The sequence below is a fragment of the Coloeus monedula genome, assembly GCF_965178545.1.
Source record: "Coloeus monedula genome assembly, chromosome: 28".
Classification (NCBI taxonomy): Eukaryota; Metazoa; Chordata; class Aves; order Passeriformes; family Corvidae; genus Coloeus; species Coloeus monedula.
The window spans coordinates 4,011,797-4,039,041 of NC_138808.1; the positions used below are offsets into that span (position 1 = coordinate 4,011,797).

The 27,245-nt window shown below is 54.6% G+C and overlaps 1 protein-coding gene across 1 annotated transcript; it reads left to right on the forward strand.

Moving 5' to 3' along the window:
* Positions 1 to 596: 596 nt before the first annotated feature.
* Positions 597 to 23,921, forward strand: LOC309582888 (tetraspanin-15-like; the record flags this gene model as incomplete). Its single annotated transcript, XM_082298299.1, has 8 exons — positions 597 to 677; positions 3,066 to 3,251; positions 8,417 to 8,491; positions 10,604 to 10,699; positions 13,383 to 13,496; positions 15,462 to 15,515; positions 16,853 to 16,969; positions 23,661 to 23,921. The coding sequence occupies 8 exons, from the start codon at positions 597 to 599 to the stop codon at positions 23,919 to 23,921; spliced, it is 984 nt and encodes a 327-aa protein (XP_082154425.1).
* Between the last annotated feature and the right edge of the window lie 3,324 nt (positions 23,922 to 27,245).

Genomic DNA, 27,245 nt, shown 5'->3' on the forward strand with positions numbered 1-27,245 from the left:
ATTGGGACCTCCCCTTAATTGGGGTCTCCCCTTGGCCAGGGAGGGGAAAACTCCGCACTTCGGGCAAGTTCAGCATCTCGGGAAAGAATTTCCTTCCTTCAGGGGGTGAAGTTTGCTCTGGGCTGTTCCAAGTGGCCGCGACAGAAAAACGAAAGAAATCCGGGGGGGATCCAAAAGCTCCAAACCCGGAGGGCTGAAAATGATCAAAATCCGAGAGGATCCCAAAAAAACACCCCAAAATCCCAGCGGGGATCCAAAAAATCAAAATCCGAGGGGATCAGAGGCAGTCCCGGAGCGCTGCGTGGGTCGGAGGAGGGCTCAGGAGCGCAGGTGCTTCCTCAATTCTTCCCGAAAACAGAAATATCCACGGGAACGGTGCCATCCTCGCCGCCATCCCGTGCAATTCCGGGATAATCCCGGTGGGAAAAATCCCCTTTTAAAGCACGACTCGGAGACCGCCGTGCGGCAACTCCCAGCCGCCGACCCCGAAAGGGTTAAGGAGCCGCGCTCGGGCCCTGCCGGGCGGAAATCGTCCAAGTTCAAGCCGCGCTTCTCCCGCATGAATTCCAGCCGGGAGCCGGGAAGGAGCCGCCGGGATGGCCGGGACCTGCCGCGATTCCCACTTTTATTACTACGGCATCAAATTCGCGCTCTCCGCCTACGCCACGCTCTTCTCGGTGCGTTGTTTTCCCTTTTTTCCCCCCGTTTCCCCCCTTTCCCCCCGCGTTTTCCCATTTTCCCCCCTCTTTTTCCCATTTTCTCCCGCGTTTTCCCGGTGTTTCCCCACCCCCGCAGGGTGGATTTGGCTTTTCCAGAGATTTCGCTTCCCGAAGTCCCAATTTCCCCTTCCCAAAGCCTCAAATCCTTGAGGAAAACCCGCGCTGCCCCCAAGCCCCCGGGGCCGGCTCCAAACCGGGAATTTTTGGGGTGGTTCGCACCAAACTGGGCAGTTTTGGGGTCCAAACTGGGCAGTTTTGGGGTCCAAACTGGGCAAAATTGGGGCGAACCCGCGGGTTTTGGGGGGGTTTTCGAGCGCATCCTCCCCCCGCGGATCCTTTGTGGCAGCGAGTCCCGTTCGGAGCCCAAAAAAATCGGGAAATTCAGAATTTTCACCCTCCCCAGACACCGAGGGGGGATTTGAGCCACGGTTTTTCTTGGGAAAATGAAAAACAAAGCGAGTTGTTGGCGGTTTTTGAATCCCTGAACTCCGCTCGGGGCGGGATTTCCCCGCACCTGGGAGGTGCAAACACGTGCGGGAGCAGCAGAGGGAAAACCCGGGAATTCTAAGGCCCTTTTAAGGAAGTTTTTGGGGTTTTTTTCTTGCATAACCCTGAGTTTATTTACAAACATTTCCTCCCCGGGGTTGAATCGCCGCGGGGAGGGGCGGAGAGCCCAGGTGTGAGCGCAGAAATTCCTGTGCAGGTGCTTGGAAATGATTTGAATTCCACTTTTGGTTTCTTTTCCTTCCATGGGTGAGCTCATGGCAGGGCAGGCCCTGCCCTCGTGCCTGGGACCCCAAAAATCCCCCCCAAATCCCGCCAAAATGGTTTTTTTTGGGAATATCTCCCGCATTTCCCAGTGCTCTGCTGCGTGGGAAAGCTCTGAGGGGCCAGACCTTCATGAGATTCCCGAAATTCCCCAAAAAATCCACGTTTCTCCCACGTTCCTTGCTCAGGTTGGAGGTCTGGGGTGGGAATTGTGGATTTTTTCCGCTTTCCGGATGAATTCCTGGGAAATCCCGAGGGTTTGGGTTCTCCAAGGAGCCGATCCCGCTCGGTTTGAGGTTTTCCAGAGGTTTTTGAGGAGCTCTGGGTGCTGAAGGAACCACGGAGTTTTCCTGTTTTCCTCTCACTTCATCTCCACTCTGGGAATCGTGGATTAACCCTGGGACAATTCCCAGCTTTTTTGGGGGGAATTTCGGGGCAGAACCCACCAGCGGGAGACTCGGATTTGTCCGAAAAATGGGAAAACAACCACCAAAAAAAAAAAAATCCCCAAACCCTGACTCTGGATGGCTCCAACCCCTCCCGCCTCCATTCCCCAGGCGGGAATTCTGCTCCAGGGAATCCACGGGAATCCTGCGGCTCCCGGGAGCCTTTCAGCCTGACCTAATTCCGGCCTCATTTGCACAATCGCCGCCCAATTAATTCTGACAACCCTCCAAGCCTCGTTAACGAAGGGATCGGGGCCGGGGCTGTTCCCGGGATGTTTTTCCTGATAAAACCAGGATTTTGTAGGAATTCGCTTTGGGAATTTGACTCCGTGGGATAAAAATCCCGTGGGATGAGGGTTGGGTTGGTCGCCATCGAGGGTCGAGGAGTTTTGGGGGTTCCAGCCTGTGGAAAACGGGATTTGGAGCTGGTGGATCCTTTCCAGGGATTTCATTACAGCTGGAAAAATCCGGGAAGGAGCCTGGGATGAGCCGGAGAGGGGCTCTAAACCAGGGAATCGTGGGTTGGTTTTAATCCGGCGGAGCAAAGATTTGGGATTTCCTTTCCCAAAAAAAATCCCAAAACCCCTCTTCTTCCCTTTCCTTGGAAAATCCAAACATATAAGAAATACGGAAGATTCCCAAAAAACTGCAAGTGGGTGTTTCAACCGATCCTGCTGAAAATTGGGATTTTTACATTCCCTCTGGAAAAAGTGGCCATTCCCGACATTCCCTCTGGGGAAAAAAAGTGGCCATTCCCGAGATTCCCTCTGGAAAAAGAGATCATTCCCGCCCTTCCCTCTGGAGGAGCTCACGGCTCCGGGAGAACTTTTCCCAATTCCCACCTCACCTCGGGATTAGCCGGGAGCTCAACCCCCCCCAGAGCCGCGTGTTAATTATTCCCTGTTCCTTAATTGCCTCCCATCCCAATTCCAAGTGGCTCCAGGACAGGGATTTCCACCTTTCTCCTTTCTCCTTCCCAGCTCCTCACCGGCTCTTTCCCTATCGGATGGGGAATATCCTGGAGAGAGGTTTGGGATGGGCTGTGGCACATCCCGGAGCCGTTTTCCTTGGATATCTCCCCCTCTCCCTCGGAGCCTCTTTTTCCACCTGAATCCTGCAAATCCCGCTGCAGATCCTGGGGCTGCTGATCCTGAGCGTCGGGATCTACGCCGAGGTGGAGCGGCAGCGGCACAAAACCTTGGAAGGGATTTTCCTGGCTCCGGCCGTGCTGCTGCTCCTGCTGGGAGTCACCGTGTTCCTCGTGTCCTTCGTGGGAATGGTCGGGAGCCTCCGGGACAACCGGACGCTGCTGAAGGTGGTAAGGATTGGGATGGGCTGGGGGCAATTCCGTGGATGAGGAGTCACCTCCATGGTTTGGGAATGCCAGGGAGGGAATTCCATGGATGCAGAGTCACCTCCATGGATTGGGAATGCCAGGGAGGGAATTCCATGGATGCAGAGTCACCTCCATGGATTGGGAATGCCAGGGAGGGAATTCCATGGATGCGGAGTCACCTCCATGGTTTGGGAATGCCAGGGAGGGAATTCCATGGATTCAGAGTTGCCTCCATGGATTGGGAATGCCAGGGAGGGAATTCCATGGATTCAGAGTCGTCTCCATGGTTTGGGAATGCCAGGGAGGGAATTCCATGGATTCAGAGTCACCTCCATGGTTTGGGAATGCCAGGGAGGGAATTCCATGGATTCAGAGTTGCCTCCATGGTTTGGGAATGCCAGGGAGGGAATTCCATGGATTCAGAGTCGCCTCCATGGTTTGGGAATGCCAGGAGGGAATTCCATGGATTCAGAGTCAAAACCACATCTGGGGGATCCCAGGGAGGGAATTCCACAAATCCGGAGTCTCCACCATTGTTTGGGGATCCCAGGGAGGGAATTCCATGAATCCAGAGTCAAAACCACATCTGGGGGATCCCAGGGGAGGAATTCCATGGATCCGGAGTCTCCACCATTGTTTGGGGATCTTCAGGAAGAAATTCCATAAATCCAGAGGCAAAACGACGCCTGGGGGGTCTCAAGGAGGAAATTCCTCGAATTTGGAGTCACCCCCATGTCTGGGGGATCCCAAAGAGGGAATTCCATGAATTCCAAGTCTCCACCGTGTTTTCCCTCCCGAGGTCCATCCCGGGATGCGAATTCCCAAGGAAAAGCGCCTCCCGCTCCCTGCCCAGCCCCCGCTGTGGGGGAACCGGGAGGTGAAAACCGGGAATTGCTGAGGAGGGAACGGTGGCAATCAGGGCTCTTGTGCGGATCGGGAATTGTCCTTTTCCTGGAGGATGAATCCCCCTGGAGGAGGCTCGGGAACAAAAGCAATCAGGGAAAGAGGCGCTGGAGGAGCTCTTGGAGCTGAGCTGGGCCGGCAGCTGCGGCTTCATCCCGATTTTATGGGATTTGTGCCTAAAAGGATTCGGGATTGTGTTTTAAAGGATCTGGAATCTCATTTCAAAGGAGCCGGGACTGTGTTTGGAAGGATTTGGGATCACGTTTGAAAGGATTTGGGATCACGTTTGAAAGGATTTGGGATCACATTTAAAAGGATTTGGGATCACGTTTAAAAGGATTTGGGATCACATTTAAAAGGATCCAAATCTGTGTCTGAAAAGCTCCAGGGTTGTGCTTAAACCTGGATTTGTGTTTTAAAGGATCCGGAATGTGCTCGAAAGGATCCAGGATTGTTTTTGGAAGGATCTGGAATTGTGTTTTAAAGGACCTGGATCTGCATTTAAAAGGATCCCAATTTGTGTCTAAAAGGATTTGGGATCGTGGTTTAAAGGATTTGGGATCGTGGTTTAAAGGATTGGGATTTGTGTCTAAAAGGATCCAGGACTGTGTTTAGAAGGATCCAGATTCCTATTTAAAGGATTTGGGATCATGTTTAAGAGGATTTGGGATTGTCTTTAAAAGGATCTGGAACTGTGTTTTAAAGGATGTGGATTTGTGTCCAAAAAGGTCTGGGATCGGTTTTTAGAAGGATCCAGGATTTGTGTTTAACGGGATCCAGCCTCACACTTCAGAGGATCTGGGATTTGTGTCTAAAAGGATCTGGGATCGTGGATTAAAGGATCGGGAATCGTGTTTGAAGGATCCGGGGTTCCCGTTTGAAGGATCCGGGGTTCCCGTTTGAAGGATCCGGGCCGGTTTCTCCCTGGAGCCGCGGATTCCCCCTGGAATTCTCCTTGCCAGGATGATTTGTGCCCGCTCAGGGCCGCTGAAAGCTCCATCCATCACCGCCCCCGCAGCCGCGGCTCCTTCCCATTGATCCACAGGGAACAGGCAGTTCCTGACGGCCCAAAAATCCTGGGATCGATGTCCCAGAGACTCCGACCCCGCGAGATTCGTGCTCCGCAGGGAAAGGAATTAAAATGCTCAAAGTCCTTGGGGTCCTGGGCTTGGAATATCCAGATTTTCCACCCTGGATGACCCTTTTCCAGCCCCATTCCCAACCCCTTTTCCAGCCCCATTCCCAACCTTTTCCAGCCACATTCCCAACCTTTTCCTGCCCCTACTCTGTCTTTTCCTCCTGCCTGGAAAAGTGGCCCAGAAAAGGGATAAAAAGGGAACATTGGGAAGGTTTTGTGCCTGGACATGGAATGCGGCTGTTCCGTGGGGTTTGGGGTCGGAGATTCCTGGAGAATCCCAACAATTTGGGAATTGCAGCATCCTCTCCTTTAAACCTGAGCCACGATTCTTTCCCTGCCTCGGAGCCTGAGGTGGAGCCGGGCCCGCGGGGCTTTTCCCAGCTGGAATTCGGGAATAACGAACATGGAACAAAACCTTGGAGATCCTTAAGGGAGGGAAGGAGCAGCTCCGAGCGCCGCCGCTCCCGGCCCAGGGGGGATTTATCAGTTCCTGAGGTTTCCGTGGGAATTAGTGTCGTTTATTGGGAGCCGGGACGGATGAGCTCGTTAACGGGAGCGGCGTTAATTGAATCGGGATCGAGCGGCTCTTCGCTGACTCAGCATCCGGAGAAAGATTTCCTTGGGAAGTTTCTCCATGAAATCCGGGCTTTGCTTGGAGCTTTGTGCCAGGAGAGACCCTCGGGCTCCTTCCCGATCCCTTCCCGATTCCCGATCCCTTCCCGATGCCCTCTCCGGGGTGGGAGCTGACACGTGGGGACACGGCCATGCCAATTCTGGCCAAAATTCTGGGAAAAACCAGAATTCCCGTGGTTAATTCCTCCCTTCCCTCGTGGTTTTGAGCTCGGGGGCAGCTCCAGGATTGGATCCTGGTTTGGGTGGATTTTTCCTCTTTTTTCTTTGCTGCTGGAATTTTCCTCAGGGGCCAATTGCTGATTTGTGGGATCCGGCAGAGCCCCGTGGAAAGGGAAGAGCTGGGATTTTGCTGGGGGTTCCATCCCCAAACGTGCCCATGGCTGCTGCAATCCTTGGGAATGCCAAAAAATTCCACTTCCCACCCTATCCATGGGTTCGGATGCTCCACTGGGGCATTTTTTTGGGTGAAGAAAAGCTGGATTTCACTCCGGCTTCCCAATTTTCCAGCCTGTGCTGGAGACCTGGATTTGTGGGTGCTTCCTTTGGAAATCCGCTTGGAATTCTGAAGGAATTGTGGAATTTCGAATTCTGAGTTTACGAATTCTGGGTGTCCGCGGCGGTGGCTGAGCATTCCCTGTGGGTCCCCTTTTCTTGGGAATTCCAGTCCGAATCTGCCGGTTTTCTCCCCAGGTTTTTCCTGGCTTTTCCCTGGTTTTTTTCAGGACCATGAGCTGAGCTCTTTTTTGGGATCTCTCCCTTGGAAATGGGGACTTTTCCAATCTCATCCTTTAGGGCTTCACCCGGCCCAAACGGAGCCCGAAAGGAGGGAACGGAGAGGAAATCCGGGAGTGGTGGGAATGGCCAAAGGGAGAAAACCCGCCCGGCCACAAAGGGATAAAATCCCGGTTTTCTGGGATTGGGGATTCCAGAGGAGCCTCCCGTGGCTTTGTGGAGGGAAAAACTCATCCCATGGGATTTCAGGCACTTCTGGGCTCTGACCAGTGCTTCCCACTCGGGTTTGAACCCCAATCCTTGGTCTTTGCTCCGATTCCAAAATTCCCGCTGGAATTTTTTCCCGGCTAAGAAGAGCCCAAAGCCCTCAGGTTTCCCTTTTCCCGCTGGGTTTTGGCCGAAGTTGAAGAACAGAAACGTTCCCGGGATGGAATTTCTCCCCTTGCTGTGGGATCCGGAGCCGCGAGCCCAAATCCACCCCGTTTCTTTGGAATTTCCATGGATTTGGAGATGGGGACGGGCTCCTGTCACCTCCCTAATTAAGGGCTTCCTTCCCTAATAACCCCTGGCCCTAATGAGCTGCTGTGGGCGGTGCTGCTGCTCTGGGGAGGGCGGAGCTCGTTAGTGGGAGTTAATTACCAACCCCTGAGCTCCAGGAGGAATTCTGGGATGCGCAGGACTTTGGGAACTGGAGCAAAACCGGGGTCAGAGCGAATATCCCGGGAATAAACGCCCTCAATCCCCAATCCCGCTTTTTTTAAAGGGTTTTTCGGAATTTCAGGTGGTTGCCATGGGAACCGCCCTCCTTCCTGGGAGGGGGGAGCCTCCAAAAATTCAGAGGGAGGAGAAAAGCGGGAGATGAGCTGAGCTGGGATCTTCACCTTTGGAAAAGGTGGGAATTCCCGATGGGAATGGGCTGCAAGGACACCAAACCTCCTGGTCCGAGTCCTTCGCTCCAGCGGGATCTGGAATTCCCAGCTTTCCCAGGGAGGGAGGGAGGGAGGAGGGGAAGAAAGAAAGAAAGAAAGGAATGAACGCCAAAGCTTTTCCAGGGATACAAAACCCCTTGGATCGAGCCCTTGGATCAATCCCTTCTCCCTGGAGTCACCAGCAGCAGGACAGGCCCCGATTCCCGGGGGAAAATTCCGGATCCGTGGGGCTTGGGAGGAGAGGAGAGCTCCAACCTTTCCACGGAATCGCTGAGGTTGGAAAAGCCCTCCAAGGTCAAACCAAACCATTCCCCAAGGGCTGGGAATTCCGGGACGTGGGACGCTCCTGTTTTCCACGTGGATATTTCTGGCGGGAATTTCTCTGAGCATTCCTAGATGGGAAAAAACCCATGGAAAAGCCCCGAAGTTGAGGAGGGAGCTCTGGGAATGTCCCAGCCGGGACTGGGGGAGCAGGGCCCGGCTCCTTGCCTGGATTCCATGGGCTGGGTGATCTCCGTTGGATATCCAGCCTGGAAAACCACAGGGCTGATATTTGCTCCCACTTTTCCCACTTTTCCTCTTTTCCACGCGGAATTTCCCCTCCTGGTTCCTCCCATCCCTCCTTCCCCACTTCCCAAACTCCTTTCCCTGCCAGGACGAGACCTTTGGAAAGGATTCGCGTCTCCCCGGGGAGCAGGAAGTGGAATTTTGGGATTTCCGAGCGTTCCAAAGCAAATCCCGGTGTCCGGGTGTCCCCGTTGGAGCCGGGCAAGGACCTGGAGCTGGGATAATCCCTCCTTTCCTCATTCCAGTTCTTCTGGGTGCTCCTGCTGATCTTCCTGACGGAGCTGCTGCTCATCTTCATCGAGATCATCTTCGAGAACAAGGTGGGAGTGGCCTTGGGGTCCCCTCCGGGGTCCAGAATTCCTGAAAATGGAATTTTTTCATTCCCGAAAACGGAATTTTTTCGTTCCCCAAAATGGAATGGCTTCCCACCCATCCTGGAATCCCCGAATGGGTTGGGTTGGGAAGGGACCTTAAATCCCACCCAGGGCCACCCTCGGGGACACCTCCCACTGTCCCAGGGGGCTCCAAGCCGGCCTTGGGCACTTCCAGGGATCCAGGGGCAGCCACAGCTGCTCTGGGAATTCCAGCCCAGCCCCTCCCCACCCTCATTCCTTCCCAAGATCCCATTTCAATCTCCCCTTTCCCACTGGGAAGCCGTTCCCTGTGTCCTGTCCCTCCAGCCCTTGTCCCCAGTCCCTCTCCAGCTCTCCTGGAGCCCCTTCAGGCCCTGGAATGTTCTGGAAGCTCTCCCTGGATCCTTCCCTTCTCCAGGGGGACATTCCCAGCACTCCCAGCCCAGAGAATCCCGGAATCCTGGAATGCTCTGGGTTGGGATGTGCCCTAAGGACCCCTCAGCCCCAGCCTGGGGGACGCTGCGGGAGGACTTTGCCTTTTCCAGCAGCTTCCCAGACCCCTCCGATCCCTGGAAAATGCACTGCACTTCCTTCTCCAAGGAAAACCGGATTGTTGGGAGTCCTTCCCACAAAATCCCTCCGTGCTGCCCCTTCCAGGCTGGGCTTTTTTGGGAAAACTCAGCATCAAACCCTTTTGATTTTTTTTGAGCCCCGCGGATGCTCCAGCCCCATCCCGCAGCGCAGGGATGCTCCGGAGAAATTCGGGATGGAATCCTCTGGAGATGGAGCTCCGGGATGGAGGCGGAGCTTTCAATTGAAATGTGTTTCAAATGAATTTCAATTGAGTGGGGCGACGTCAAAACTTAATTAAACCCCAGACAATGAGGGGGGGAGGGGCAAATCCCACCTGGAATTGTCGGGAGGCGCAAATCCGCCTCTGGAACAGCGGCTGTTTATTAAATTCCTGAAAACCGGAATTAATTGGATTTCAGATGAAATCAGGGAATTAATTCCGCGGCCTCGGAGCTGCTCAATATTCAAATCAGCCTCGTTGATATGCAAATGAGGCCGGGGGGATTAATGGGATTGGGATGCTGGGGAGGGAGGGGGTAGAGAGGGAGCAGAACCCCGGGATGTTCGACTCCCACCTGGGAATCGGGATTTAATTCCAGAACGATCCCCGGGTGAGGCTTTTTGGGGAAAAACCAGCAGGAACCAGTGAAAGCCGGGATCGTGTTGGTTTAGTGAGGAGCAAACCGGGAATGAAAATATTCCTGAAGCCGTTCCTGGAGCCATTTGAGATTCCCAGGAATCATCCCTCGCCCCTTTTCCTCATTCCTGGGGTTCTCCTCCCCCTTCCCGCTCTTCCCAGCCGTTCATTTTCCCGTCACGGGGAATTGGGAAAAGCGACGTTCTCCTCTCCCCTCTCCCACCCGCTTCTAACCCAGGGAAAATTTCCTTTTTCCCATCATTAACGTTCCCGCCTGGCGGATTTTCGGGAATTGAGCGGGGAATCCGCTCCGGATCTGCCCGAAGCCTCCCTGAGAACATTCCCAGGCATCCCTAAAATTCCTTTGCCATCCAATCAGTGCTTCAGGAATTGCCTGAAGCGTCCCCAGGAGGAGCAGCAGGGACAGCCCCAGCCCATCCACACCATTCCCTGCCAGAATTCCCGAGGGATTTCTCGGGATCGGGAAGGATCTGGGGCTCTGTGAGCGCTCTGCTCCCACTTGTGGAATATTTTTCCATGGATAAATCCCCTCTCGGAGCCCATTTCCCCCTCCCGAGGCAGCAGGACCCTCGGCCAGGGGTTCAAATCCCGATTTCCCGTGGGATTGAGGAGTCTGGAGGAGCTTTGGCATTAAATGAAACGGAACCGGAAAAATCCGGTGGATAAAGATGCCTGGGCCGGGAATGGATCCAGAATGCTCCAAAACGATGGATTTTACCCCAGGAAATGGGCTTGGGACCGGGTAAAATTCCTCTTCCAGGGCCAGCCGTGAAAAACTTGGATTTTTGGGCTGTTTTCCCTCTGTTTTTCCACGTCTGAGCCGCGGTTTTGGGTTTCGCCATCCCCAGATGAACGAGGTTTTCCACTCCACCATCCAGGCGGGAATCCGGCACTACTACGATGACCTGGACTTCAAGAACATCCTGGATTTCGTGCAGGAAAAGGTTTGGTTGGGAAAAGGAGGAGGTTTTCCAAGGAATGGTTGATCCCATGCCTTGTTTTCCCTCCTTTCCGGGGTTTATTCCCATCCCTGGTGCGTTTTCCTTGGGTATCTTCACCCGCTTGGGTTTCCATCGGGATTCGTGGCCGGGTTTTGCCTCAGCCCACGGGGATTTTTTGGGAATTCTCCCAGAATTTGTGTTCCCCGCAAGGAGCAGCGGCCGCTCCCGCCCTCAGACTGTGCCGGGATATTTCCATTCCCAGGTTTTGGTGGGAAATCGCTGCCTGGAATTATTTTTATCTCTTCCCAACTTTGCCAGGGAGGGAGGGAAATAAAGAAAGAAAGGAATGAACGCCAAAGCTTTTCCAGGGATACAAAACCCCTTGGATCGAGCTCTTGGATCAATCCCTTCTCCCTGGAATCACCAGCAGCAGGACAGGCCCAGATTCCCGGGGGAAAATTCCGGATCCGTGGGGCTTGGGAGGAGAGGAGAGCTCCAACCTTTCCACGGAATCGCTGATGTTGGAAAAGCCCTCCAAGGTCAAACCCAACCATTCCCCAAGGGCTGGGAATTCCGGGACGTGGGACGCTCCTGTTTTCCACGTGGATATTTCTGGCGGGAATTTCTCTGAGCATTCCTAGATGGGAAAAAAAACCCATGGAAAAGCCCCGAAGTTGAGGAGGGAGCTCTGGGAATGTCCCAGCCGGGACTGGGGGAGCAGGGCCCGGCTTGGAGGCAAAGCTGCTCCCAGAGAATTTGGGATGTTCCCACCTCGGCCCAAATTCCCTCATTTTCTCTTGGAGCATCCCAGATTTTCCCTCTGGATTTGGGGCAGAGGAGCCTGGGAAGTTCCTTCCTCTTGGAATTAAAAAATGAAACTCCAGGGCTCCCGCCTGGGCTTTGGGAGCTGCGCTTGACTTTAGGCCCGGCCTTGCTGAGCCGAGCTCAACAGCCAGGCCGGGATCCCTCTGGAGGCCTCAGGACCTGCCTGATGTGGGGAAAGATCGGAACCTTTCCCGAGTTCTGCTCCAACCGCCCCGGGACGAGGCTGGAATTCCAAGTGGAGGAGAGATGGAGCTGCCGGGAGCAGCCGGGAATTCCCGCCTGGGGCCATTCCCAGAGCCTGGGCATGGAGACCAATCCGGGAATCTCCAAGGAATTAATGGGATTTATTTCTGGGAATTCCTGCATCTCCGAACTATCCCAGATCAGGCTCTTTCCAGGCCATTCCATGGCATTTTCCCACCATTCCATGGCATTTCCCCACCATTCCATGGTATTTCCCCAGCACTTTTCCCATCTGCAGCTTCCCTCCAGGATTTTCCTCCCCTTTTTCCGTGCAGTTTCTGGGAGTCGGTCACCCTCCCCGGGATGGGTCAATCCAGGAATTCCAGGTGGGAATCCAGGAATTGTAAATCTGCATCTCGGCTGTTCCTGGGATGAAGCAGAGCAGAGGATCCCAAGATGTTTTCCTGCTTTCCCTCGGAAAAAAAAAAAGGGAGCAGCGGCTCCCAGGGATGAACCCCTCCCGAATTCTGCTCCTGGATGAGTTCAGTGCTTAAAAAAGGGGGAAAATCCTTTTTTTTCCTGCTTTTCCAAGCACTCCAACCTATCCCGGCCACTCCTTTCCGGGGGGAAAACCTCCGATTCCAATTGTTTTCCACAAGAACGTTGGGATCAGGCTCATTTTTATTCTGTGGAGGACACGGAGGGACTTGGATGGAATTTTGTTTTATCTTCACTGTGGGAAGAGAAGGAAAAAAAAAAAGGGGAAAAAAGGAGATTTTTATTTTTTTTCCTTTTTTCCCTTCGGAGCTGCAGGATTTGATCCCAATTTATCCTGACGGGAAGAGAAATCCTTGCGAGGCCGATCGGGATTTGCGGCACGGCTGAGCCGCCGTGAAATCCATCCCTGAGGGTGCTGCCAGAGCCATCCCTGCCTCGGGAAAAGCTTGGATTTGTCACCTGGAATTAAATCCCAGGAGTGTGGATGATCCCGCTGAAAGCCGGGATGGATCCAAGGCCCTGCTCACAGCTCGGGAAAGCCACGCCCAAATCCCGCTAAAATGGGGATAAATGGGCAAAAATCCCACTTTTTTTGTTTTTACCTGGTGCCTTCAACTGCCCTGGGAGCAGGGAAAACTTGGGAATGCTGGTGCTGGAGATGCAGGGAATTGGATTGGATCATGGAATGGTTTGGGTTGGATGGGATCTTAAATCCCATCCCACTGCAGCAGGGACCCCTTCCCCTATCCCAGGCTGCTCCCACCTGGCCTTGGGAACTTCCAAGGGATCCAGCTCCTCTGGGAATTCCGTCCCAGCCCCTCCCCACCCTCACAGGCAGGAATTCCCTCCCATTATCCCAATTAATGATCTCCCATTATCCCTGTGTCCTGGGAATCCATTCCCTGCTGTCCCAGGGGAATGGGGCTGATTCCAAAGCCCTTTTCCAGGCTGATTCCAAAGCCCTTTTCCAGGCAGAACGGGATTTTTCGGGAGTTTCCAGGTGCCACAGCTTCCCTGGGAATTCCAACCCTGCCCCTCCCCACCCTCCCAGCCAGGGATTTCTCCCCAGAATCCCAATCCAACCCCAAATCCCTTGGCGTGGGAATCCCTCCCCCTTCACCCCGGCGTTCCAGGATTGTCCAGCTCCACATCTCCCCCTCTCCCTCTTTTTTCCCTGCAGTTTTCCTGCTGCGGAGGGGACGAATTCCGGGATTGGGAAGTGAACCAGTACCACTCCTGCAACGGCAGCGGGGCCCTGGCCTGCGGGGTGCCCCATTCCTGCTGCATCCGCAGGGTGAGGTCCCAGGGGGTGGAAAATCCCCTAATTCCAGGGAAAACCTCCCCTTCCAGCCGGTTTTTCCCGCGTCAAGGGGTTTCCACTTCACGACGTTCCCACTTGGAAAATGGTTTGAGGGAATCTCGGCGTGAGAGGACGAAGGAGCTGGAATGGGAATGTTCATTTATGGGTTGCTCTGGGATTTTGCTGGGATCGCGGAGGCGGAATCCCGGGATAACGGTGGTTGTGCCACGGCGAGGGGTTGTCGGAAAGGCCGAGGTTTGCAGCTGTGGGAGGTAAAAGGGTTGGGGAAGGGATCAGGAGGAAAAAATGGCAGCAGCTTGGGAGGACTCAGGAATGTTCCCCTGGAGAAGGGAAGGATCCAGGGAGAGCTTCCAGAACATTCCAGGCCCTAAAGGGGCTCCAGGAGAGCTGGAGAGGGACTGGGGACAAGGCCTGGAGGGACAGGACACAGGGAATGGCTTCCAGTGGGAAAAGGGAGATTGAAATGGGATCTTGGGAAGGAATGAGGGTGGGGAGGGGCTGGGCTGGAATTCCCAGAGCAGCTGTGGCTGCCCCTGGATCCCTGGAAGTGCCCAAGGCCGGCTTGGAGCCCCCTGGGATAGGGGAGGTGTCCCCGAGGGTGGCCCTGGGTGGGATTTAAGGTCCATCCCAGGATTTTGGGATCTGGCTGGGCTCCATCCCAGTGTGGATCCTCCCCCAGTTCCTTTCCCATCTGGACACTGCAGGGTTTAGAAGTTTTTGGGATCCTGTTCCCGGCTCCCAACGAGGGATTTTTGGGGAATGAGGGGATTTTTGAGGAATTTGCTGCCGGCAGGGCTGGGAGGGCTTTGCCCAAGGATCCCTCAGGGCTGGGGTGGGGAAAAGCCTCAATTCCAAGCCCCGGACGGAGCCGGGCTCCGGAGGGGAGCAGAGTTCCAGAGCCAGGAGCTTCTCCTGGATGGAATTCCCACATCCAAACCCCCCACACCCAGCAGGGATTTTTGGCCAAGCGCTCCGAACCCGGATTGTTCGATCCAACCCCGCTCCTGCACGGAATCCTTCCGAGGATAAAACCTCAAGATCCCGGAAAAAACCTCCAAATATCCCGATTGTGCTGGAAAGCTCCCGAAAAAGGCTCATCCGAGCTCCTCCCGGCAGCAAAACCCCCCGGAGCTTCGGATCTCCGGGAATGTCAGCGCCGGATCCGAGCCTTGGCCGTGCTCGAGGATGCGATGATGGAATTTTCCTCATTCCTCATCAATCCTCCATTGTTTGGGGCTTTTTTTTAATGGCAAAAGAAGGAAATGCGAAGGGGTTTAATGATCAGCGCGGGCCTGATATGCAAATGAGATGCAGATTAGAGATCCTCTCTAATCAGGGCCTTGATTAACGAACCCTGAGGCTCCTGGAGATGGAATTAGGAATTCCTGCGGCGAGGATGGGCTGCAGGGAGCCGAGGGCTTTTCGCCGAGTTCTTACATTCCCGTGGGGGTTTTTTTGGGACGATTTGGCAAAGAAAAACCTCGGCAGGGGGAGGGAAAATTCCCGTTAATCCAGAGGGGGCGGATTCGGGAAACTTTTGGGGAATGATCGAGACCAGGTTGGAGCAGCCTGGGACAGTGGGAGGTGTCCCTGTCCCTCCAGCCCCTGTCCCCAGTCCCTCTCCAGCTCTCCTGGAGCCCCTTCAGGCCCTGGAATGTTCTGGAAGCTCTCCCTGGATCCTTCCCTTCTCCAGGGGAACATTCCCAGCTCTCCCAGCCCGGAGAATCCCGGAATCCTGGAATGCTCTGGGTTGGGATGTGCCCTAAGGACCCCTCAGCCCCAGCCAGGGCCATCCCAGAGTCCGAGGCAGTGGCGGTGGCCAGGAGGACCCCGATTGTCCCGTGTTGGGCACCTCCGGAATTCCTGATTTTCCTTTGGATTTCTGGTGTTTTCCCGTAGCCTTTCTCGGGATGAATCCGTTTCCATTCTCGTTCCCAGGTGCCCGGGGGAGTGGTGAACACCCTGTGCGGGTACCGGACCCTGGATAAGGAGGTGACGTTGGGTTTTTTGGGAATCCGCTGCTCCTTCTTCCCCAAATCCCAAAAACCAAACGCTTGCCGCAGGAATTCCCGTTCCCAAGCAAGGCTGGGATGCAGCTGCTCCAAACGCGGTTTTGGTGCTTTTCCCTGGGATTTTGGGGCATTTTTGGCTCCTCCTTTATCCCATTCCCAACCCACGCCATCCCTGTGCGCCCTTTTGGGATCAGGCCTGGGAATTGCTGGGTGGGGTTTGGGATTTGGGGGTTTGGGTTTTGGGGGTTGGGATTTGGGATTTGGAGTTGGGATTTGGGGGCTGGGGTTTGGGATTTGGGGTTTGCGAGCAGCGGGGTCTGTGGAGTTTGGGGTCACTGAACCAGCCCCAAACTCAGCAGAGTTTAAACTTAAAGGCAACTTTAAACTGAACTTAACTTAGGACTGACATTAAATTTAGCACAGGAACAGCTCTCGACAGAGCTTAAACTCAACAGAGCTGAAATTTGACAGAGCTTAAACTCAACAGACCTTCACAGAATTTAAACTTGGCAGAACTGAAACCTAACAGAGTTTAAACCTAACAGAGTTTAAACCTAACAGAGTTTAAACCTAACAGGACTTAAGTTTAACAGCACTTAAATTCAACAGGACTTAACTTAAACCAAGCAGAAGTTAAACTTCACAGAACTTTAAATTAACAGCAGTTAAACCCAACAGGACTTAAACTCAGCAGTGCCTTAAACACTGAAGTTAATTCTAGGTTTAAGAAGTCGAACAGAGCTGGTTCACGCAGGATTCCCCCAGCCCAGCAGCTGCCCACGGGCCTGAATCCCTCCCAGCCCCCTTGAGTCCAGGGCAGCATTCCCAGGATGTTTCCTATGGAATATTCACCCTCACACACTCACGGACAGAGAGTCTGGGCAAGGTTCCTGCAGGAGATTCCCGGGAATCCAGAGGGATTCCCGCTTGGGATGACTTTGGATCTTCCCAGCGGCTGGAGAACGGAGCTCGGGGAGTGGCGGGATCAACCCAGGATCTGTCCAGGGATCCCCCAAGTGCAGAAATGTGGGAATTCCCAGCAGAAATGTGGGAATTCCCAGCTCGGGGAGGCCCCAGCAGAGGGAATTTGATGGTCCAGGGTCTCAGGGCCCCAAAAGTTGGGATTTAACCCCAACAACACCTGGACCTCGGCTCCGGAACTTCCTTTGGGAGTGCGAGAACAGAAATCTCCTCCCCCCTGAGATTTTTTTGGGCCAGGAAACCCCAATCTGAGGCTGCCCCTGACAAAACCCCTCGGACAGCCCCGTTCCCGGGAGCACACCGGGAATTCCGGATCCTCTCTCCGCTCTTCCCCAGCGCCTGGAGCTGCTCGGCACCATCCACGTCCGGGGCTGCATCCACGCCGTGGGGCTCTGGCTCAAGGACAACTTCGAGGCCACCTTGGCCATCGTCTGCTCCCTGCTGCTGCCACAGGTACGGGGGGGATCCCACAGGAATCCGCTCCTGGATTCCCGCAATTCCGAGTTGGAAAGGCCCACAAGGGTCAGGGATGAACCCCCAGGTTTGGGGTTACCAGCGGAGCCGATCTCAGGTCTCAGCTCCTTTCCCGGTGCTGGAGGGTGGAAAACAAATTGTTTGGAGCTGGTTTTCCACCCCAGTTCCATCTGGGATTTGTGGCTGGGGCAGGAAAAGTCATCCCTGGCAGAACAGGCTCGGGTCCGTCCCGAAGTCCAATTTGGGATCAAATTAAAGCCCCTGGAAGCAAATCCCATCCCATTTGTTCCCACAGAATTCCTGCAAACGCAGCGGGAACGGGATCCCGGATAAATCCCAATCCCAAATTCTGCTGGGTGTTCCCGGCTGCCCCAATCCCAAATTCTGCTGGGTGTTCCCGGCTGCCCCAATCCCAAATTCCGCTGGATGTGCCCGGCCGCCCCAATCCCAAATTCCGCTGGGTGTGCCCGGCCGCCCCAATCCCAAATTCTGCTGGGTGTTCCCGGCCGCCCCAATCCCAAATTCCGCTGGATGTGCCCGGCTGCCCCAATCCCAAATTCTGCTGGGTGTGCCCGGCTGCCCCAATCCCAAATTCTGCTGGATGTGCCCGGCTGCCCCAATCCCAAATTCTGCTGGGTGTGCCCGGCTGCCCCAATCCCAAATTCTGCTGGGTGTGCCCGGCTGCCCCAATCCCAATTCCCACTGGTGGCGCCCGGGGATCCCAGACCTCCCCAGCACAAGGAATGGAGCTTTTCCTGATGGACACGGAAGGATCTTCGGGGCTGCAGGGGAGGCTCTTCCTTTGCCACACCTGGAATTTCTCCCTTGGATCTTTCGGGAATTATTCCTGGCCAAACTGTGAGGATTTGCTGTGGATTTGACCCTTTTTGGGATTTATTTTGAGGCCCACGAGCAAAAAACTCTCTTTTTATGGCGGCGCTGGGGTTGCTGGGGGTGATGCTTCGCAGGGGTGGGCTTGTGATTCCCGGTTTCCCAGGTTTGATTTTTGAAATCATTCCCGGTTTTCTGCTCTCACCAAAAGGCGGGAAGGGCTTGGATAAAGCAGCAGCTGTGGGGGAAATTTGGGATCATTTGTCAGAGCTGGAGTTTGGGCTCGCAGATGGTTCAGGTGCGATCCTGAGGCAGGGGAGCCGTTCCTGCCCAGTCCTGGCTGCCATTCCCGACTTTTTTTGGGAGCGTTTCCTTCCAAATGAGCATCAGGAATCTGCGGGAAAGGCAGGAATGGGAGGAAAAAGTGCTGGAATGGGGGAAAAAAGTGCTGGAATGGGGCGGGGACGACCCATCCCGACCTATCCCAACCTATCCCGACCCATCGGCGCCGCCTCCCGCGGCCTCATCCATTAACAGCCGGCTGCTAATTGGGAATGCTGGGGACAAATCCACGGGAATGCTGAGCACTGATGGATCTGGAGTGGTGCCGTTAATTGGGAATGCCGAGGACGAATCCGCGGGAATGCTGAGCACTGATGGATGTGGAGTGGTGCCATTAATTGGGAATGCTGGGGACGAATCCACGGGAATGCCGAGCGCTGATGGATGTGGAGTGGTGCCGTTAATTGGGAATGCTGGGGACGAATCCGCGGGAATGCTGATGGATCTTGGCAGGAGCCGTGGTTGTCAAAGGCTCTTCCCACGGAGCAGCTCGTCCTCCCCATCTGCTCCTGAGCTGGGAGATGGATCGGCTTTGGATCCTGCCAGGATTTGGAGGGAATTCAGCGGAAAACGGGCGTTGGTGCTGCCGGGAGCTGCCAGCCCTCGGACAGCTCCATTCCCGGAAATCTGGAGGGAGAGGGTTGGATCGGCCTGGAATTGCTGATCCGGGTTGATGCGAGGAGGTGCCAGAGCCGGGAGTTTCAGGAAGAGGGACGGGATTGAGCTGTGCCACCCCTGCCCTTTGTCCACATGGAAAACGTCTCTCCGTAGGGATGCAAACCTCCTCGGTGGGGAAATTCCCGGATGCTGCAGGGAAGGTTGGGATTCTGATCCATGTCCCGAGCCCAGTTTGGGGATTTTTCCCACTTTTCCTCGTGGTTTCACTTCCTTAAGGTCAAACTTGGGCCTTGGCTGAGCTCCAGCGCTCAGAGGTCGAGGGGCTGATCTCGGTTCTGGTCTCTTATCCCAGGATCCCAGACTTGTCCTTGGATCTGTGGGGAAACACCGGCTCTTGGATCCTGAAAAAATGATCCAAGGGAAGTTCTGGCTGACTTGGAGCCCCTCTGGAGAGTTGGGAATTATTGTGCTGCGTTCCCACCTGGCTCAGGGCTGGGGAGCGATCCTGCCCCACCTTCCCATCCTGCAGGAAGGGCCGGAATTTGGAGGGTTTTTCCACTTTTCCCAACTCCAGGTGGGAGCCTGAGGCGTAGGAGAGGCTGCCAGGCTTTGCTTCCTCTGGAATCGGGCTCAGGGAAAGCTGCTGGATCCGGGTGGGATTCGCTGTGGTGGGAGAGTTGGGACAGGGACAAATCCCGCTGGGATCCAGCAGCGAGGGGAGCGATTCCTGAGGCAGAGGGAGTTGGTGAATCCCTGATCCCCCCAAATCCAGGAGCACCCCTGCCTTTTTTAGAGGGAAAACCCCAATCCCATTGGAGGGTCTGAGTTCATTTTTCCCGTCCGTTCGGAGCGAGGCACAAACTCCAACCCGAGCCATCCCCGTCTCTGCAGCGCTCCCAGAATTCTCTTTGTTCCCGTTCCTCAGCAGCCCAAACTCTTGCGTTCCACCCCCGCCTCTGTGCCCTTCATCCCGCACATTCCCTCTCACTCCAAAGGACCTTCTCATCCCGCCCCAAACCCGCGCTGTGCCTTTAATCGTGGAGCAGCCCCGGATTTTCCAGCAGGATCGGCCGAGCTCATCCATCCTTTTCCTGCCGCCGCCTCCGTGTCCTTCCCTGCCTCCAGCAGGATTCTCCACGGAGCTGGCGGCGCACAGGGAACGTGTTTGGGGTGGAAATGAGGCACAAAATCTTCCAGCAGCTTTTAGGGGATGTGTCTCCAGCTGGGCCTTTCCAGGGATTGTTTCCTGGTGCTGTTCCAGCAAATCTTGGAACTGTTTGGGTTTGAAGAACCTTCAAGATCCCATCCCAGCCCTGCCATGGGCAGGGACCCTCCCACTGTCCCAGGGGGCTCCAAGCCTGGCCTTGGGCACTGCCAGGGATCCAGGGGCAGCCACAGCTGCTCTGGGAATTCCAGCCCAGCCCCTCCCCACCCTCATTCCTTCCCAAGATCCCATTTCAATCTCCCCTTTCCCACTGGAAGCCGTTCCCTGTGTCCTGTCCCTCCAGGCCTTGTCCCCAGTCCCTCTCCAGCTCTCCTGGAGCCCCTTCAGGCCCTGGAATGTTCTGGAAGCTCTCCCTGGATCCTTCCTTTATCCAGGGGAACATTCCCAGCTCTCCCAGCCTGGCTCCAGAGAGGGGCTCCATTCCCAGGATCATTCCCTGCCCCTCCCAGCCGGGCACTGCAGGAAAGCAGAACCAGGAGCAGGAAAACCTCTGCAGTCCTTTGTTTTCCCTTCAAAAAGGGGATTTTTCCATCCCGAAGAAGCAGAAGGTGACACGCATCCCAACGAAAGGAGAGAAATCCCTGGAAGGGCCCTGCCGAGGGCTCCCATCCATCCCGGTGAATTATTTTCCCTCTGTCTCATCCATCTCCGAACCCCGCACTGGGAGCGTCGCGGATCCTCGGCGCGGGGGCGGCCGTTCCCTCCCCAGAGCATCGATCCCGGAGATGGATGGCTCCATTCCGTGGAAAACACGGAATTATCCTGGTACCGGCCGTTTTCCAGGCTGGCATCTTCATCTGCCGGTGACAGGGATGGAGAACGTTCCCTGTGCGAAGGGAATGACGCCTGGGAAGATTAATTTGGGATTTGTTTGCTCTCCCATCTTCCCCACGGCTCCGGGGGGTCCATGGAGAGGGAAAAGGGAATAAACGGGATTTTTCCATCTGCAGGCCATGACCTCTCCATAAATCCCAATTTAGGGATGGAAAAGTCAACAAAGGACAGAAAGGAAAACGCTTTAGACTTTGTTAACTCTGGGAAAGCCTGGAATGATTCAGCATTCCAGAGGATCCGGCTCTTTAAATAGGGAAGGAGCTCCAGAAGAAGGGAATGTTCCCGTATTTCCATGGAAAAGGGGTTTCTTGCAGGGAGTTTTCCTTTCCTGGTGCCCACGGGCACAGCCCATCCCTAAGGGAAAACATCCGTGGATTTCCAGGCCCCTTTTCCACTGGAAAATGAGGGGAAGATGGAAGTTGGAGCTTTTTCTTTCGCTTCTTCCCAAACTTCCAGAACCCTTTTGCCAGAGGAGGAGGAGAGGCGCTTCCAGCATTCCAGGGAGGAAGATTTGGGGTGATTCCAGCCCCGTTGGGACAATTCCCACCGGAAAACTGATCCAAAGGAACCAATGGAGACACCGCAAGCAAAGCTGGGCTTGGGGATGGAGCTGAGCCTTGGAATTTCATACGGGAATATCTGGCTTGGGTTTAGAGGAATCAAGGAATGCTCTGGGTTGGAAGGGACCTTCGGGACCGTCTCATTCCATGGGCAGGGACACCTCCTGATTCCCAATGGATGCTTTATGAATTCCCTGGTTGTGTGGAGCTCCTGGGATTTCTTTGCCCCCTGGAGGAGCAGCTTTTCCATGGATTTGCACCCTGTGGACGCTCAAATCCCACAGCAAAAAACCTGGAAAGGGAGAGAGCCCAGCCCTCCAGGTGGAATTCCAGCCAGGAAGAAAAGGCGCTTCCCTAACTTCCAACGGCAACAATTCCCGAGCAGTTCTCCCGGATTCCCATCCCAGAAAAAAAATCTGATTTTTCATTTTTCCAGCCTCAGCTTTGCTCCGTTTTGTTCCCGTTTTCCCCCGCAGCAGCTCCTTCCCAAGCTCTGCGGTGCCATAAAATCCACGCCCGCGTTCGGATCCGGGAAAGTGCGGTGCCCTCGGAGCCGGGGATATTGGATGCATCCATAATTCCTGACAGCTTTCACCGCTCTCATTAAGTGGGAGAGGGAATTTAGAGCCGGGCTGGGACGGGAAAGGGATCATAACTCAGTGGAGAGCGATGGCTCTGGGATTCGGGATGCTGATGGAAGCCTTTGGATCATTTCATTCCCTTCCAGAATTCCCCATTTTCAGCGGGAGACCTCGGCGGGAGCAGCAGGAGGGATCACGGCCCCAGACCTGGCGTCATTCCCATGAAATGCGTTGCCAACACAAATCCTTCTGGCATTTGTGGCTTCGAGGACAGAAAAATGACAGATTTCCCCTAAAATCCCTCATTCCAAAGGCTTTTCCCGCTCCGTGGGATCAGGAGTGGGATTTTAATCAGGAGCGATGACAGTTTAATAACGGGAGATGCGGCTGAGGCTCGACATCCGTGGAAATGGGATTTGAAAACTCCTTAAATCCTGGAGGATTTGCTGTCGGATGGGGATCGGCGCAATCCCCTTATCCGGAGCGGTGTCTCCGGGCTCTCCCTGGAGTTCCTGGAGAGACGGAGCCGTCCCCAGACATCCCACACAGAAGCTGTGGGACAGCCTCATTCCAGGCCGTTCGGATAACGGGAGATTCCCAGAGATTTCCAGACCTTTCCCGTCAGCACCTGCAGTGGTTTTTCCTCAGCAAAGCAACCCCAGCAGCAGCAATCCCGAATTCCCGGAGCTTTCTGGAACCACGCCCCGGCCTCCCACAGCTGCGCTGCGTTTCCCGGGATTGACCCCCTTCCCAGGGATTGGGTGGGATGTCAAACAACCGGGAAGGGTCTGTGGGAATGACTGGGAAAGTGGGAATGGGGCAGGATCCAACGGAGGGCGCCAGGATGGGCTCAGTGTTGGGAGAGCATCTCCAGGGATGGGATTTTCCTCTTCTTCTGGCTTGGAGAAGCTGTTGATCCATAGAAATCCCTTTGGGATCCACCTCCAGGTGGATTTGGGAAGGGAAAATCCGTGTGGAGCCATTTTGGGGTGGATTCTGTGCAAGGCCCGGCTGCTCCCAGTGCTGGGAGAGCACCCCCAGGGATGGGATTTTCCGCTGCTTCTGGCTTGGGGAAGCTGCTGATCCAGGGGATTCCCTTGGGATCCATGTCCAGGTGGATTTGGGAAAGGAAGATTGACACTGAGCCAGGATTCTGGATTCCCTCTGCTCTGGAGCCGGGCTGGGAGTGCTGGGAATGTTCCCCTGGAGAAGGGAAGGATCCAGGGAGAGCTTCCAGAACATTCCAGGGCCTGAAGAGGCTCCAGGAGAGCTGGAGAGGGACTGGGGACAAGGCCTGGAGGGACAGGACACAGGGAACGGCTTCCCAGTGGGAAAGGGGAGATTGAAATGGGATCTTGGGAAGGAATGAGGGTGGGGAGGGGCTGGGCTGGAATTCCCAGAGCAGCTGTGGCTGCCCCTGGATCCCTGGAAGTGCCCAAGGCCGGCTTGGAGCCCCCTGGGACAGTGGGAGATGTCCCTGCCCATGGTGGCTCTGGATGGGATTTAAGGTCCCTTCCAACCCAAACCAATCCATGATCCCACACCCTGGTTTAGATGGGATATCGGGAAGAAATATGGGATGCCCCCGGATCCCTGGAAGTGTCCCGGGCCAGGCTGGAGCACCCTGGGACAGGGGAGGTGTCCCTGAGCCCGCGGTGGCTTTGTCCCCTGTCCCGCAGGTGCTGGGGCTGGCCATGGCCTGGCTCTACTGGCAGCAGCTCAACGAGATCCATTCCCGCCTGGATTCCGTGGATTTCCGGCTCCTGGAGACGCAGGATCTGAGCTTCGCCTCGCTGGATCTCAGTGGAGCCGGCTGGTGCTGGTGCCTGCCCCGGGAAGGCGGATACATCCCGGTAAATCCCGGGAATGAGGAGGAGGAGGAGGAGGAGGAGGAGGAGGAGGAGGAGGAGGAAGGCGCCGCCGGCCACAGCAAAGTGTGAGGAGCAGGAGGAGCGCTGGCAGCTGGGAATATGGTAAAAATGGGAATTTCCTCCTCGGCTCCTGAAGTTTCTTTGGGAAAACTGTAAAAAAGTTGGAATTTTCTCCTCAGCTCCTGAAGTTTCTTTGGGAAAACTGTAAAAAAATGGGATTATTCTCAGCTCCTGAAATTTCTTCGGGAAAACTGGAAAATACCATTGGGAATTCCTAAACCCCTCCCTGGACTGTGAAGGCAGAGCTCCCCAGGGCTCCCCTGGGCCTTTGGAAGGGTTTTGGTGGGATTTGGGTTTTTTTTCCCAATAAACGGAATTTCTGTTGTGTTTTCCAAGGTTGCTCCCACCCTCTCGGGCTTTGGCTGTTGTATTCCCGCTGATTTCCTGGGAAATTGCGGCTTTCCGATGGATTCTGATGGAAACCAGGCTCCAGGAAGGTGAAACCAAAGGGAAAAGCGGAGCAGCTCTCCCTGCAGAGCATTCCCAGTGGGATTTTCCAGGAAAAACGGAAGCACAGCTTCCATCCCCTGGATCCTGCTGGGGCAAAGGGGAAAAAAATCCCATTCCTGGAGGTTCCCGGCTTTTCCCCGCTCTGGTTTTCATTCCTGGGTGAGGAGAAGGAGATCCCAGCAATTTTTAAAACGAGGATGGGTTTATTTGGGACATTCCTGGGATGGAGGAAATTCCCTCTGCTGGAGACCGACCTGGGAGCAGGGAAGGAATTGCCTTTTCCGATGTTTCTGTCTCAGCACAGCTCCTGGGTCCGGGTGGGAATTCCCTCCTGGATCTCTTGGGATCTGGGAATTAAAAACGGAGGGGGTGTTGCTGCAACCCTGGAGCAGAGGAATTGCAAAAATAGGAAATTCATCCCAAACCCGTGGGGTTTTATCCCAAAAACGAGGGGGTTTGTTCCAAAAAAGTGTGTGGTTTCATCCCAAAAAGTGTGGGGTTTTATCTCAAAAATATGGGGGTTTTTCAAAAAACTGGGGGCTTTTGTCCCAAAACTGCAGGGTTTTATCCCAAAAATTGGGGTTTTATCCCAAATCTGTGGGGTTTTATACCAAAAATGAGGGGGTTTATCCCAAAAAATGTGTGGTTTCATCCCAAACAATGTGGGGTTTTATCTCAAAAATGTGGGGCTTTTGTCCCAAAACTGTGGGGTTTTATGCCAAAAAATGGAGTTTTCCCAAAAATGTGTGATTTTATCCCAAAATCATGGGGTTTATCCCAGTAATGTGGGGTTTTATCCCAAAAAACCCCAGTGGATCCCTGTGCTGAGGCCCCAGGGCCTCATCCATGACCTGTGGGTGGCAAAGCTCTCCCGGGAGGCAGAAATCAAATTCTGGGAATGGGGACAAAAAAGGAAAGGAAAAGGGCAAAAAAAAAAATGAAAGGAAAAGGGAAAACTGAAAGGAATGAGGAAAGAAGTGAAAGGAAAAGGGGGGGGGGGGAAGTGAAAGGAAAAGGAAAAAATGTAAGGAAAAGGAAAAATATGAAATCAAATGGAAAAAGTGAAAGGAAAAGGGGAAAAAGGGAAAGAAAAGGGGAAAAGGGAAAGGAACAAGAGTCTGTTTTTCCCAGGAGCGGAGGAAATCCCGGTTTATTCCTGGCACTTCTCATGAATTGGGATATTTGGGAAGCGGGAGCTCGGCCTGGATCCCAGGGATGCCGAAGCTCCGGATGCGATTCCCGGGCTCTGTCTCCCTCTCCCGACCATTCCCAGCTTTCCCTTCAGCCAAACCAGAACCAATTCCTGGCCCAGGCCTGGAAAACCCCTCTGGATCCGGTTTTTCCCATTGGAAGTGGAGTTTTCCCATTGTGGCGCCTTTGGAATATTTGAGAGTGTTTTGGCCAAAATCTGGGAAGTTTTTGGAGGTGGAAAAAGTAAAACCAGGGAGCAGCCTCAGGAATTGGGATGAATTTGGATGTTTAGGGAATAATTTCCTTGTGGGCTCCAGGGGCTTGGCTTTGCTTCCTTCTTCCCCCCCTCTCCGGGGAATTTAAATCTCCATGGATTCGGAGGGAAAAAGCGAAATCCCATTCTTTTTCTCTTGATTCCCAGGACAAAACCTGGATTCCAATGTCCTGGCTGGGATGGGAGCGGGTTCTCATCTCAGGATTCATCCCGGGGTTAGTGGGAAAAAAGGATTTTCCTTCAGCTTGGACACCCAGCCCAGCGATTCCTGCGGAGAATGAAATGCCTGGAAAACGGGAAAAGTGGATTGAAGCAGGAGCACGGAATCCCAAAAGCTTTTCCCAAAACACCGACATCAACGGGAATGCCACAGACATTCCCAAATTGCCCCTAAGTGGAGCTTTCCCCAGAGGGAAGGGAAAATCCCATCCAACGGGAGCTGGGAGGAAAACGGGAGCGGGGATAAAGCATCAGATTCCACCCGGGTTGTGCCATGGGAGCATCTCCCGGAAAAGCCCCGATGTGGGGTGGGTTCAAAGCTCCAAATCCCATCTCCCAGTCCCGGCTTTTTGCTGGGATGAAGGGCCAGGCGCTGTTCGATGGGGATTTATTGATATTCCCGATAAAAAACTGGAGGGAGAGGAGGAATCCGGGCGTGAAACGGGAGCGGAGTCGAGGCCGAGATTCCGGAATTTATTCATGGATGTGGGAAGCGAAACGAGGAACTGGGAATAATTCCATGGGCGACCCTGACCCCAACCCCTCCCCAGGCTGGGTGGGATTGTCCAGGGGCTGATCCCGCTCTCCAGGGGGTGTAGGAGCATCCCATGGATGGGGATTTGGGATCATTGCACTGAGAGGGATTCGGGACCATCGGACTGAGGGGGATTTGGGACCATCGCACTGTGGGGGATTTGGGATCATCGCACTGAGAGGGATTTGGGACCATCGCACTGTGGGGGATTCGGGATCATCCCACTGAGAGGGATTTGGGATCATCCCACTGAGGGGGATTTGGGATCATCGCACTGAGAGGGATTTGGGATCATCCCACTGAGGGGGATTTGGGATCATCCCACTGAGGGAGATTTGGGATCATCCCACCGAGAGGGATTTGGGATCATCCCACCGAGAGGGATTTGGGATCATCGGACTGAGGGAGATTTGGGATCATCCCACTGAGGGGGATTTGGGATCATCACACTCCTGCTGACACCCCTCACTTCCCTGAGGAAATTCCTCCCATTCCCTAAAATCAGGACACCAAGCATGGGCATCAGAATCCCTCAAAAAGAGACAAAATTCGTGGAAAAAAAGCCCCACAATCCCAGAAAACCCAAATCCTGCAGGCCGGGGAGGAACAACGGGAATTTTCCACACCCTGGTGGAAAATGGAGCCTTTTCCAGGGCCGGATTCT